General features: G+C 40.8%; 1 protein-coding gene across 2 annotated transcripts in view; it reads left to right on the forward strand.

The window, feature by feature from the left end:
- The window catches only part of ap1b1 (adaptor related protein complex 1 subunit beta 1), a 30,112-nt gene extending 19,750 nt beyond the window's left edge, over nt 1-10,362 (forward strand). For both annotated transcript variants that reach the window (XM_085425530.1, XM_085425529.1), the window contains exon 22: nt 8,875-10,362. In XM_085425530.1, the coding sequence (XP_085281656.1) occupies nt 8,875-8,949 (75 nt within the window). In that variant the 3' untranslated portion in view covers nt 8,950-10,362. The remainder of the gene's footprint in view (nt 1-8,874) is intronic.
- Nucleotides 10,363-12,956: the final 2,594 nt, after the last annotated feature.

Genomic DNA, 12,956 nt, shown 5'->3' on the forward strand with positions numbered 1-12,956 from the left:
ATGACAGTTGAGAAGGACAAAAAATGCAGATAGAACAATTGACCATTTCACAGGACGAGGGCAATTGTTGATGAAGATTCTCAATCTTGGTGTAAAAAAAAAAAAAAAAAAGAAAAGAAAAAAATCCATAAATTTGTTGGCAGAGCATGTATGTATGGCAAAGGTATCTGGGGGTTTAACAATATTATGCAATATAGAAAACAAAGTGCGAGTGTTTCCTTCAGCAGATTCAATAACAGAGGTGTAGTAAGCAGGTTTAGCATGATGAATAGCTTCTTCATAGTGTTGTATATGACTGAGATACATGTCCTTGTGAATAGTAAGTCCTGTTTTCCTGGAGAGACGTTCTAGGCGGCGTCCAGTAGCTTTAAGTTGGCGAAGTTCAGATGAGTACAATGGCGCAGAGTGAGAGAAAGAAACAGTTCGAGTTGCACCAATTAAAAAATAAAAACATGTAAATTGTATGCTAAATGACCTATTTTACTTTTTTTTATTTATTTATTTTTATTCATACTTGTTGTCACATAATGTTTTTCAAATTTACTTTGGTTCATTTAAAAGAAGCATTTACAGATTTTAAAGAACTGCTTGTTTCATACACAGTAAGGCAGTATTATACAAGCTAATTTGACTAAAAAATAGTCCTATTCCCCAGATATTCTAAGCTTTGTTGGAAATTTGATGGTGCTGTAAATGTCCCATTTTCTAAACAAGCTCTATTATTACATTTATTAACATTATTGGGCAGCTGTAATTGATGCCCTCCATAATAACTGAAAATTCCCATTTTGTTATGTTTTGAAATATTCATAACTGATGAATCAGACAGACTTGTCTATCAGCCACATCCTGAATTCTCACAGTCATAAATAACGCCGTAAAGAGTGAATCCTCCGATTTGCACTTTTAGCAGAAATTAAAGCCCGGTTAGAAAATTAAATCGGTATGATGGAGTTAAATAATAGTGGGCACTGCATATTACAGATGGAGACAAATGACATTAATATCAGATCTGACCAAGCAGAGATGTGACGGGGATTAATGTGAAGTACTGAGCAGTCGATGTGCACTAGGGACAGGGATTGGATGGCGATGTGTGGTAGTGGGAGAAGTTTGCCTTCGGGCTTCCTGTCAGACAGCTTTTTTGCTTTTTTGCTTTTCTTTTTTTTTCACTTGTAGTTTGATTTAGGTTAGGCAACAAAACCGCTCGGGCGGGTTCAGGAAAAGATTGGTTTGGGGCAAAATACACCGTTTAAAACTACGTCTGACCGACACGAACCGGTCTGAGGGAAGGAAACTTCTCTGATGTGCGTGGAGGGCTGTGGAAAAACACTGGCTATGACTTACCCGTGGTGACTCATCTGTGTGCGCATACATGTGTTGTTGTGCAGTTGTAGGGTTAATTGTTTGTGTGCTGTGTTGTTGCATGTGTCTTGCTTTGTCAGCACGCTGCAGTCGCCACTCTTAATGGATTGTTTTTTGGCTTAGAAATTCTGTATAACTCGCCTAGAACGATGACCTTGGTGTGACTCTCCTCCCTGCTCATCACTCAGTCTGCTTTCAGGTCATGTTTTATGTATAAGGTGGCATTAACTGTCTTTTTGTTTTCTTCTGTCTAGACTAGGCAATTTGTTAGTTGCGTTAAAGTCTCAGAATTTTGAGGTGGTTTTACACCCACCACGGTTAAGCCTCTTTGGTCAGATCACATCCTGATGTGATACAGGACAAAATGTGACTGAAACGGGGAAAGCAGAAGGGGTTTGTTTTCTACCTTGTACCCTCTGATCTCCACATGGTTTCTCGGTGTGACTGTAAGTGCTTTTAACAAACGTATATTCAGCAACGATAGGACCAGACTTTAAAGTAAACCACACGCACAGTATGTATCCTGACGTTCGTCCCTCGGAGCGACTGCCTGCTGCACGGGCCCCGCGCTCTCTTGGCACAGAACATTAAAGCCAAGCTGCCAAAGCCTTTTGTCGGCAGCTATTTTTAGACCCGAAGAAGCAAAGCCGTAACACTGTTTTCTGGGTTCTATTGCACGTCTGAAGATGAGACATGAAACTGTTCTAATTCACTGACATTAGTAGACACGTATGGTGACATGCTTGAGTTTTGCTGCTGCTTACACATGCAGTTTTTAAGGGTTGAACATAGCTGCCCTATTTTCCTCCTATCTTAAAAGTTGATTAGCTTCAGGTCTTCTATGACGCTGTGTCCCAATTCCACATCCCATGCTGCTTCCTGCTCGGTTTTATTCTACGCTTCACTAACAATGGAAAAGTGAGTAAATACTGGAAGCCGTGTGTGTGGAACAGTGTTTTTTACATAGTGGAACAGTGCTAAGAAGTGCTGAAGTGTCCTACACAAGCCTAGGAATGATTATGAGCACTAAAGAAAATCTACCTGCAAATTGGCAGCATTGTAAATGTAGCATTTGAGCTGAGGGTAGCACATTAAGGTGTTAATTCTTTATATGAGCAACATCACAGTCTATTGTGTGTTGTCAAATTGTTTTCAGAGTGTATTTTGCCATCTTGCCATTATGGCAGCTGTGGATTTAGGAAATTGTCTGTCGCTCCCAGATTTCATTAGCCTGGGAATCAGACAAATCTGAGAGCTCATGCTTCATTTTCGCTGGCACAGTGTGTCTCGCCCCCTCACCCGTTCACTCAGATTTCCACTCACTGTTACCAGTAATGGTGGCCTAATTATAGCCATTTTTGATAATGCGAGGTGGCTTTTATTTGATGACCAGCATCTTTGCATGCTGCATCTTGTTTGTTTTTCCATCGCCAAGTCCCGTGTCATACGTTTGGCTGCTCTCAGTGTTGTACATTGGTCCGCTTCCTGCATTTAGGTCCGTGTTTGTTGGCAGTGCAAGTTCAAAACTGAACTGAGATCCCAAACAGGTTTGTACCTGCGTTTCTCATGCGACACCAAGCTGACGTTCTCATTTGACTCTCTCAGTTAGGCTCGTGTACACTTTACCGTATTTACAGTGGCGAATAGGGATGCTGCTCATCTTTTTGACATCACGCATGGTCTTATCTGCCATGTCCTGTCCCCATGGCAACAATGTGACCAGTGTTGTGGGCTGACTTATTTATTTATTTTTTCTTCTACCCACCACTTTAGCTGGTAAATCTGAGGGGTTTTGGTAAATAGAGAAGTCTGCTGAAAACGAAACACGTGAGCAGTTTCTCAACATAAACGTGGATGAAGAGTTTTCTTAAAAATCTCTAATCAGAATTGAATCTCTAATAGAAGGGTTTGTGTATGTCACTTTGATACCATTATGGGTAGCATTATAAATCAATGCAACAGACTGCTGAATTATTTTGGAGATTTTACATGAATATTGCATCTAAAATCAAATTATTATTTAGATAGAATTTTATTTCAAACATGCAAAAATAACTGAAATAACAAGAGGAAAAAAACTTAAAAATCATCAAGTTTTCATGTGTATATTTATGTCTACAGAATGTGTGTGCTCGAAAAGGAGTAGGATGAAGTTTACACTTTTCCTCTTCCTACCCCCTTATTTCAAATTTCATTGCTTACAAATCCATATCCAGAATTCAATTTTATTTGATCCATACATGTTTAACTATGTACAAGTCTAACACATCGAACATACACAAATAAAACCGTTTTCAGCACATAAACCAAAACAGTAACAAACTACATTTTTACATAAACTAATCACCCTGTGTTTTTGTTAAGTAGACGTACATTTCAAAGATGAGCTACAGTTTCATTATTTTATTTTTCCAATGCAAAGAACTGCTGGGCACATCTGCACATGCGTTCAGTTCATCTACATCAGAGTGTCAGTGGGGCACGGGCTGCTGGCCTGCTTTTGCTTTGAATGTTTTTGTTTTACTTGTTTCAGACTGTGAATTTGTCAATAAATACTCAGCTCACCGACTCCACTGTTAGAAAAACGGCCTCAGACATTCCCATCTCTCCTGAACCCTCAGTGCAGTCTGGTTTGGGTTTTTATTTTTCATCTCCGGCCTTTTCCCCACACAAACCTGCTACCAGCACACTGATGTAGATTAAATGGGTACATCTTGGAAAACAAAAATCCTCAGACAGTGTTTGTCTTTCTGTGCATTTTTTCCCCCTATTTTCTTTGAGCTCATGAATGGCTTCCACCATGCTGTAACCTTACCTGCTGATTCTGGCCTGTGTGCTATGTTGTATCTGATCATTGTTGTTGATATCTAAAGAGAACCTTTTTTTCTCCTCCGTTTTATTCACACTTATGCAAATATCCAATCTGCTGCTGTTCTGTCTGGGTCTGCCTTCTGTTCTCACTCACAGTCCTCCTCTTACAGCTTTTTGATAAAAATCCATCTATGGAGGATGGATGACATTTGCAGACGTAAGAATTTCCACACATCAATTTGAAATAATCTTCTGCTGAGCTTTTTGAACCTTTGACCAAAACCCCGGCACAACAACTTGGAGTTTAAAGCCCAGTTGTTTTGTTTTTCAGCTCTTTCATATCAAAGTATTTAGACGTGAGCATTTCATACGAATTTCAAACTTAATTGCAACACAACAACAGTTTTACTTTAATGTCGTTGCCTTTGATTGAAGTGGATATGGCACAGTTTGATTAGTGTTCCATGTAAAAATCGTTTTCTTACACTCGCTGGCCAATTCATTAGGTACATCGGTTCAATTATCCATTAATGCGAATATCAATTAGCCAATCACATGACTGCGACTTGACGCATTTAGAAATATAGATGTGGTGAAGACGACCTTCTGAGGTTCAAACTTAGCATCAGAATGAAGAAGAAAGATGATCTGAATGTGGTATGGTTGTTGGTGCCAGACAGGCTGGTTTGAATATTTCAGAAACTGCTGGTCTGCTGGGATTTTCCCACAGAAGCATCTCTGAGATTTGGCTGAAAAATATTCAGTTAGCAACAGTTCTCTGGGCAGAAATACCTTGTTGATGTCGAAGGAGAATTGCCAGACTGTTCGGAGCTGATTAGAGGGCAACAGTAACTCAAATATCCACTCGCTACAACCAAGGTATGCAGAAGAGCATCTCTGAACCTACTATGGATTATAGCAGCAGAAGAGCGCATCAGGTGCCACTCCTGTTCGCTAAGAACAGGAAACTGAGCAGGTTTGCACAGGCTCCTGAAAAATTCCACAATAACTGATGGGGGAAAAATGTTGCCTAGTTTGAGTCTCAATTTCTGCTGCAACATTCAGATGGTAGGAGTCAGAATTTGGTAGAAACAACATGAAAGTGTGGATCCACAGTTCAGGCTGCTGCCGGTGCATTGATGTGGAGGATAGTTTCCCGGCACACGTCGAGTACCAACTGAGCGTTATTTTCAAACGGCCTCCAGAGTCATCAGATCTCAGTGCAGTAGAGCAGCTTTGGGATGTCGTGGGATCGGAGATTTGTGTCACGGATTTGCAGCAACTGTGTGACGCTGCCATGTAAATATGGATCAGAAACTCTGACAAATGTTTCCAACCTTTTGTTGAATGTTACTGTTCTTTTAACAACTGTTGCTAACAATGCATCTAACATTTAAACAGTCTCGGTTATTTTAAATAGTTCAACAGTCCACATGCTTTTTGAAGACAGGGTTTTTATCATACTGTATCAGTCTGTCTTTGCTTTGCCTTATTGCAGTGCTGCTGTGCTTCATCACAGTGTAGTGGCTCCAAGTCTCCTTTATGCAGGTTTTACAGCAGATCTGCATCATTTTCAGACTCATTAATTACTCCAAAAAAAGCACATCCTGCTGGTATTTATGCAGTGTTATGTAAAGCCCGAGACTGTCTTGAAGAGCGATCTCCCCCTCTCACTCAGTCCATCAATAATAGACACAAAGATGTATTTTTCTTCCATTTCCTCATCCGATAAAACAAACATTTTAGCAGCAGGCTCTTGGCTGCAGACTCGAACACTGCAGTTTCTCGCAGTTGCTCTCTAACCAGCGGCTTGTTCACAGTGGCTGGAGCTTCTGCGTTTCTTCACATCTTCCTGATAGGAGCGTCTAAATGTTGCCAGCAGCAGCATGCATTAATAAAGAGCCTTGAGTGTACCAGTGCAGCACTGAAGGAGCTGTGCACTGTTACTGCTTCAGCTGACTGCAGCAAGCATTCCATACTCCATCACCTGCCTTTGATATTAATATTCAGAGTCATAGAAGGGGCCTGGTGTGAAATTCCCATCAGTCACTCATCAAATTCATTACTGATCGTTAGAGCAGGGCGATATGGCCAAAAATATTTATCACGATATATATTTGAAAATTTGCGATAACGATATAACTGACGATATAATTGATGCGAGACAAAATACAACTCCACAACATTACTAGCGCAAATAGACAACCTATCATTTATTTTCACTTAAACAAGAAGCTGGTTTTTATGTACATTAAAGCTTTATAAAAATGTAACAGTGCAAATGCAAATTCCTTGCTGAAAGTTTAACCCAAAGGCATTTCCAGTAGAAATGGGCTGACATATCCTGAGCATAACCATGTATAATATCCACTGAAGTTAAAAAGAGGTGCTTTGCAACATTAAACTGCAGTGTGCAGTACGCATTTTTCGGACCATAAGGTGCACGGGATTATAAGGCACATTAAGCGAAACAAAGCAGTCAGATAAATCAAACTTTATTAAACTCATTCTTCTTGCTTCCTCCACTTCTGTACCATTGATTCATTAATGTTGAATTCTCTGGCAGCTGCTCTATTCCCATGTTGTTGCAGTATATTAATGACTAACCTCGTATTGTGGATGGATTATCTCAGTTGTTCTCCTGACTGAAGATTGGTCCTTTTACAGCATCCTGCCATGCGATTGCATTTGTCTCTAACCATGAGGAACCTTAACGTTAACTTTTATAAGTGGAAAAGTGTTAGTGTTCGTCCTCCAGCTTCACTGTTTATGTTATGCTAACATAGCTGTGTCGCTAGCGATCACGTAGCACATCATTATATACCAGCTAGCCCAACTTCAGTAACCCTACAAACGCCACTGCTGTTTAGTTTCCTGTCTTCATTTATGTTGGAAGTGATAGCAGAGCTGTACGTTTGATTTTTTTCAGAAATCTCTCAGTCAGAACATGCAATATCATGCTTAGGTAACTAGCGAAACTAGCGAGCTAACTTCCGCTAGCTTCCTGCTAGCTTCTAACTCCGTTAAATGTAATACATTTTGTTTTCATGGATGCCTGGAAGTTAAACTTCATAGTTACACCTGGTAAAGCAGCAATGCTGATCGTTTTATTAAAGATGAAAGAATTTAGACAGTTTTTAACTCTTAGTGATGCTGCAGTGTTCGTTTGACCTGAAGCATACGGAGTTTAGGACCCAGATTACTCCCAGATTTAAGGGCATCTTAGTCCGACGGCCGCTTGCATGTTCTGCAAAAAAATGTGCTTTGTCGTGTATCTGACGGACAAACACCAAACCAGTTCCACATCACGGAAGTTGCACCATTTTTACAAACCAATTCTGGTTCATCTGTTTCACTCAACAATCGGCCATGTGCGTATGAAAACAAAGGCACTGCGCATGCGCGTTTTACTCATATTCTATCGCGATATTTCATTTTCCTATCGTAGCCTAACATTATACCGGTATTACCGTGAACGGTATAATATGGCCCAGCCCTACTGATCGTTTTAATTATAATAATGGTGCCAAGTGTCAAAGTGTTTGCTGTGTAGTGTTGGTGCACTGAAGAAAAAACAATGGTGAAATGATAAAATGTTAGAAGCTCGGGTCATCCTGTCCTTTTAGAATAAAGCACACAGATCCATTACTCGTATTCAGGTACAGATTTAAAAGCAAAATGTTAAAATGCAGGACTAATCTGGACACGACACTCCAGGATTTAATTACTTATCTTCGAGTGCCGTTTTGTATTTGTCGCTGGAAACTAGAGTCACCTGGGGTCGGCGCTTATCGTAGGCGTGCTCGCCATGTGACCTTCAGACTATTCCAGCTCCACTCTAGCGGAACAAATGTGATTCTAAGAAATGACAGTGATTAAAGCCAAAAGGCTCGCACTCTGATGATTTGTGAGCGCCGTCAGGGCAAGAAGAATGCAGGTTATTCTCTTCACTATGCCTTTTCGCAGAGACGTGGGGGTTATTAAGGGTTCCACTCGTCTTAGGAGAAAGCGCGGCTGGTTTTCACTGCGCACCAATTAATTAGCAAAACACTTTTTAGATTATTCAGAATCACTGTCTTTTGCAATTATTACACTTTTTTCTTTGTGTGCGTGTGTGTCCGTCCTGCAGCTGCCTTATGCTGCCTGTAAATAGTGTATTTCTGGATCTGAGGAAGTGACATCTGCAGAGTGATTGCAGTAAGATGGGGTGGAGGATGGGGGGGCACTTTGTGAAGCGCCATCTAATCCTAAACCTCCTCCCAGCTGAGACTGACATCAAAGAGAGAAGAAGCCTTCTCTGTTTTCTCCTGAGCGTATATGTATCTATATTTCTGTGTGTACGTCTGTCTGTGCTTTATAAGGCTGAATGTGGGTGGGGGTAGGAGTGGGTGTCATCTGAGGCCTTTTTCCTTATAAGGTGGAAAATTAGGAATTTAATCTTCTATAAGTATAAAAGATGAGGTCATTTATTCACCAGGAATCTGGAGAAATGTTATGTGAAGTTGCCCGATGAAGATATCAGCTGAACAGCAAAGATTTAAGATCAAACAATAAGTTATCGCCTTTTCTGAGGTGCTTTATATAACCCGCAGCAGGCCTTTAAAAACCTGCTTTTTGTTCATGCGTCAGTCAAAGCACTGCCTGCCAACAGACTGCTTTATAAATCAAATCATGCTCACCCTAACTTGTCTCCCTCAGGTCTCTCTGAAGTGCAGAGCTGCAGAGGTTTCCCAGTGGGTGTTCCAGAGCTACGAGGCGGTGCTGAAGAACTGAACAAACAAGCCCGTGCATCCACCCAGCCGCAGCCCTTGCAGACTACCATCTCTCTCTCATTCTCTCTCGCCTGACCCACGAACCACATCACAGCCTCACGCAGTGCCGGGAGCCGCTTCCCGCTGCGTTCGGTCGGGACACTGCGGTCCTCATGTTACCCAACCATTTCATCAGGATGGTTAATGGGTCTATCGGCCCTTCCTTTCTTGCTTGCTTTCTTCCTTTTTTCCCCTCCAATGCTGCAGAGAGATGTGGTTCACTCTCTTGGCTGCCCTTATCCTGTCCCCATCTTTGTTCACACCACATGCTTCGGTTTCAGGAAATCATCCCACATCCCCTGTTCTCCCCTGTCCGAGCCATCCTTAAACAATCTTTATTCGTTTTTAGGGGTGGGGGGCAGACGGCCGTGAATGTTTCTCTGCATGAGGCTCCTTTATCATTTTCAAGCCCTGCTTTTTTTCTCTCGCTCTCTCTCTCGCTCATATATATATATTGGAGTCTATTTTTAGCACCTGTGATCAGCAGGTGAATCATCACTTTCACCATATTTATTTAGGGGTTAATTTCAATTAAGATGTCAGACAGGAGAGGCTTTGACTGTATTTTAGCTTCTCTCTGGATCTTAATAGAGCCACATAATTACATCTAAAAAAAACCCATTACACTATTGTTTTTGTCTTTTATAGTTTTCTTTTAGTGTCTGGTTATCAGGGGGCTCGTCGTCTGTCCCCGAAAGCAGAATGTGTGTTTCCGTGTGCATGGAAACTGTGTGTTACTGCGTGTTTAATTTTTCATCAACATCGCAACATTTTATAGACTAGCAGCAGTTGTCCTCGGACTACTCTCTTACTCGGTCATTCCATGGTTAAATTTTTGTTCGTAGTCTTGTTTAGCGCACATGCTGCAAACTGGGAGAGAGGCTCAGGTGGCGAGAGTTTTATAAGTGTCGGCGCTCTCTGCGTCAGCAGCGCCGGCCACCCCGGGCTCTCTGCCACTTTGCTCTCCGTGTATCCACGCTGCAGCTCTCTCGAGGTCCACGCCTTACCTGACATGAAGGCTCAGGTGGAAAATAAAGCAAAACAGCTGATGCCATAGTTTGTAACACTTCTGAGTCACAAGCGCACATGTAGGTAGCAGGCAGCGTTCGCTAAAACAAAGCTGGATCAACATGCGGCGTCTCTGTTTGAGCTGCAGGCTCCGCTGATTAATTGGATTCCTTTTAGCGAGCTGTTACAGACTGTACCGGCTCTACAGGATCAGCACGGAGGCTGTGTATTCTGAGTGTGTGTCTGTGTGTGTGATGCAGCTGATACTTATGACATGCTGTACAAAAAAATCAATGTTTAATCAGATGTTTGTTTTTTCATTGTGTGTACATCATTTGAAGAACCATTAAAAGTCTTGATTAATTCACGTGTGTGTGGTTGGTTTTTTTTGTTTTTTTAAGTAGTTGTATATTGTCACAGATTCCGTTTTAAAAATGCAGATTTTTTTTTTCCCTTTCCTGTTGATGCTGAAGTCCCAGTGTTAAAGGATGTGAAACATTATCTCAGTTTTATTTGCGCGCCCCCCCCCCCCCCCCCGGGGGGGGGCCTGGAAATCGATGTGCACCGTTTTCACACACACGCCATAATCGTTGATGACCTTTGCGGCATTCAGCGCTTTTCTCTCTGGGCGCCACAGCTCTGCTCTGGTGTTGTTGACCGAACGGTGTCCGCAGCTTTGCACACAGAAGTCAACAGACTCAGTTGTGCTCAGCCTCATTCCAGCAGTGAAATCTGAGGTTTATCCGTCAGAGTGCACCCTCCTTTTCCTGAAAGTCCAACCTGCTTTGGAAAGCTTAACCAAGATTTCCTCTGCATGATCCAATTGTGGTCACAAGCACTTCTCAGCTCGGATCTCTGATTGCGTGAATCATAAGGTCAACAGAAATCACTAACCAGAGCAAAGTGAAGCTGTGAACAGTGTCAGACTTTCTTCTGCTGCTGTAATGAATGATCCATAATATTGATCCTGTTACTTTACTGTCTTTTAGTAAACGTCTCCTCTCTATGAGAGCACAGTCATTAACTACCAAATCACAAATGTAATTTGTGTTACTAGCAGGGAAGTAATCACAGTATTTTATCTCTTAAATAGATTTTCTGAAGTGTTGGGAGGAGAAATCCCTTCTTTTAAACTCAGTTCTTTTCTTCTTCTTTTTTCTTTTAAATGTATCCAGATCACTTCCACTATTTATGGTCAGTCCAGGAGTGTCACACTCATTTTAATGTCGTGGACTCAGTTTCAGTGAAGCTATTTGCTCTAAACTGTTCACCTTAGTTTGATTGTAAAAAAAAGTTTAAATACATGTTTAATTTCTGAGCTCTCTTAAGAGATAAAGAAGTGCAATTAAAGCAGCAGGTCTTTATTTATTTTTTTCAATGTTATAAAGAAATCTTGCTGTGGAAAATCAAAGCAACTTGCAAGTATGGACTGACTGGGACTACACTGTAAGAAATAGAGGTCTTTATCCTAAAGTTAAAAAAACAAAACAACTGTCACCACCAGAAAATGGTGTTAAAGACGGTGGAAAAGGAACATTTCTGTTATTAAACACTAACACCAACAACCTCCATTCACTTAATGGTTTATCTACTACTCTGGCATATGGGGTTACATCTGTCAGTAAGAAGATTGAAACGGATGAAGAGACCGTTAAAGGTATAAAATGTATGTCCTGCTTTTTAGAACTTTCCACATTTTCCAAAATGTAGCTGAGCTCAACAATGTGGCAGCTGGTTCTTATGTAGCGCTTTTCTACTCTGAGCACTCAGTGCTTCATACAACTTATCTCATTCTCACCCATCCATATAAGTCCTTTCTATCTAGCATTCATACACAGTCATACAGCAGACAGCAACTTTGGTTGGTATCCTTCCAAGGATATTTGGTATGGAGTAGCCAGCGACCTGCTCCACCTCCTGATCTACAGCCACCCATCATCGGCTCTTATGTGTTCTGAGAGTAATCTCATACATTCGGCTTACTCTTTATCTTGACATTTTCCAGATTTGGCATTTATCACTCGGTGGCAGCACGTCTATAGTCCTCATTTGTGATGTTTGATCATCGATTTTCTGATAAAACATGTTTGGAAAGACAAAAATATCTTTACCACCGTAACAACATACTGTCATTTATTTTAGCTTTAATCTCCTTCTTGTAACACAGTTAAATGTGGATTTATTGAGCTTTTTCTTTGAAATATTCTGTTTAAATAACGTTCTTCCCTAGTGTCCTTTTTTAAGACATTTGTTCTGTGATATATTTATTTTATTCAGCCAAGTTGTTTTTCATATTTTAGCTGCTGTAACACGGTCAATTTCCAGCTTTCAGGACCAATAAAGCTTTTATTTTATGTTCATTAAAGTAACTCAAATGCTTTCTACATATTTTAGGCTGCCGAGTTGTCAAACATCTCCTTGGCTGATATTTAACCAACTTCAGCATGTGACACTTGCTTTGTTATTTTTAAAGGTCCTTTTTGTAAATACCCTTTCCAAATTTCCACTAAAACTCACCATCGGGGGCATTACCAGTGAGTATGCAGAAAAAGCTTCTGTTCTTTTAACTTTTGATATTTCTTTTTAACTACTCCCATTTCCTCAAGAGCCTTCGCCTATTTTCCATATGTCTGTCTTATTAGTACCTTTACACATTTCACCAGTAAAACCCTAGAAATTTTGCTCCAACTGATTTGCATTCAGACATGTGTAAGTAAAAAAAAAAAAAAAAAAAAACCCCACCAACAATAGGTTTGGAAAACTGGATCTAAAACGCTGTACTTGTTAATAATAAGAACTAATCTGCAGAGGTGTGAACTAAAACATGCAAACTTGAGGTGCAGAGGTGAAACGTCTTCAAGCAACTCAAAGAAGTCCAGACGCTTTTCTTTCCAAGCTCCTTAGACTACGATGACCTGGATGAGTGAGAACCTTCACAGACATAAAGCATGCAAACCTTTC

The sequence above is a fragment of the Rhamphochromis longiceps genome, linkage group LG12, assembly GCF_057381845.1.
Source record: "Rhamphochromis longiceps isolate RC_006_pf linkage group LG12, R_longiceps_female_GT1.1, whole genome shotgun sequence".
Classification (NCBI taxonomy): domain Eukaryota; kingdom Metazoa; phylum Chordata; class Actinopteri; order Cichliformes; family Cichlidae; genus Rhamphochromis; species Rhamphochromis longiceps.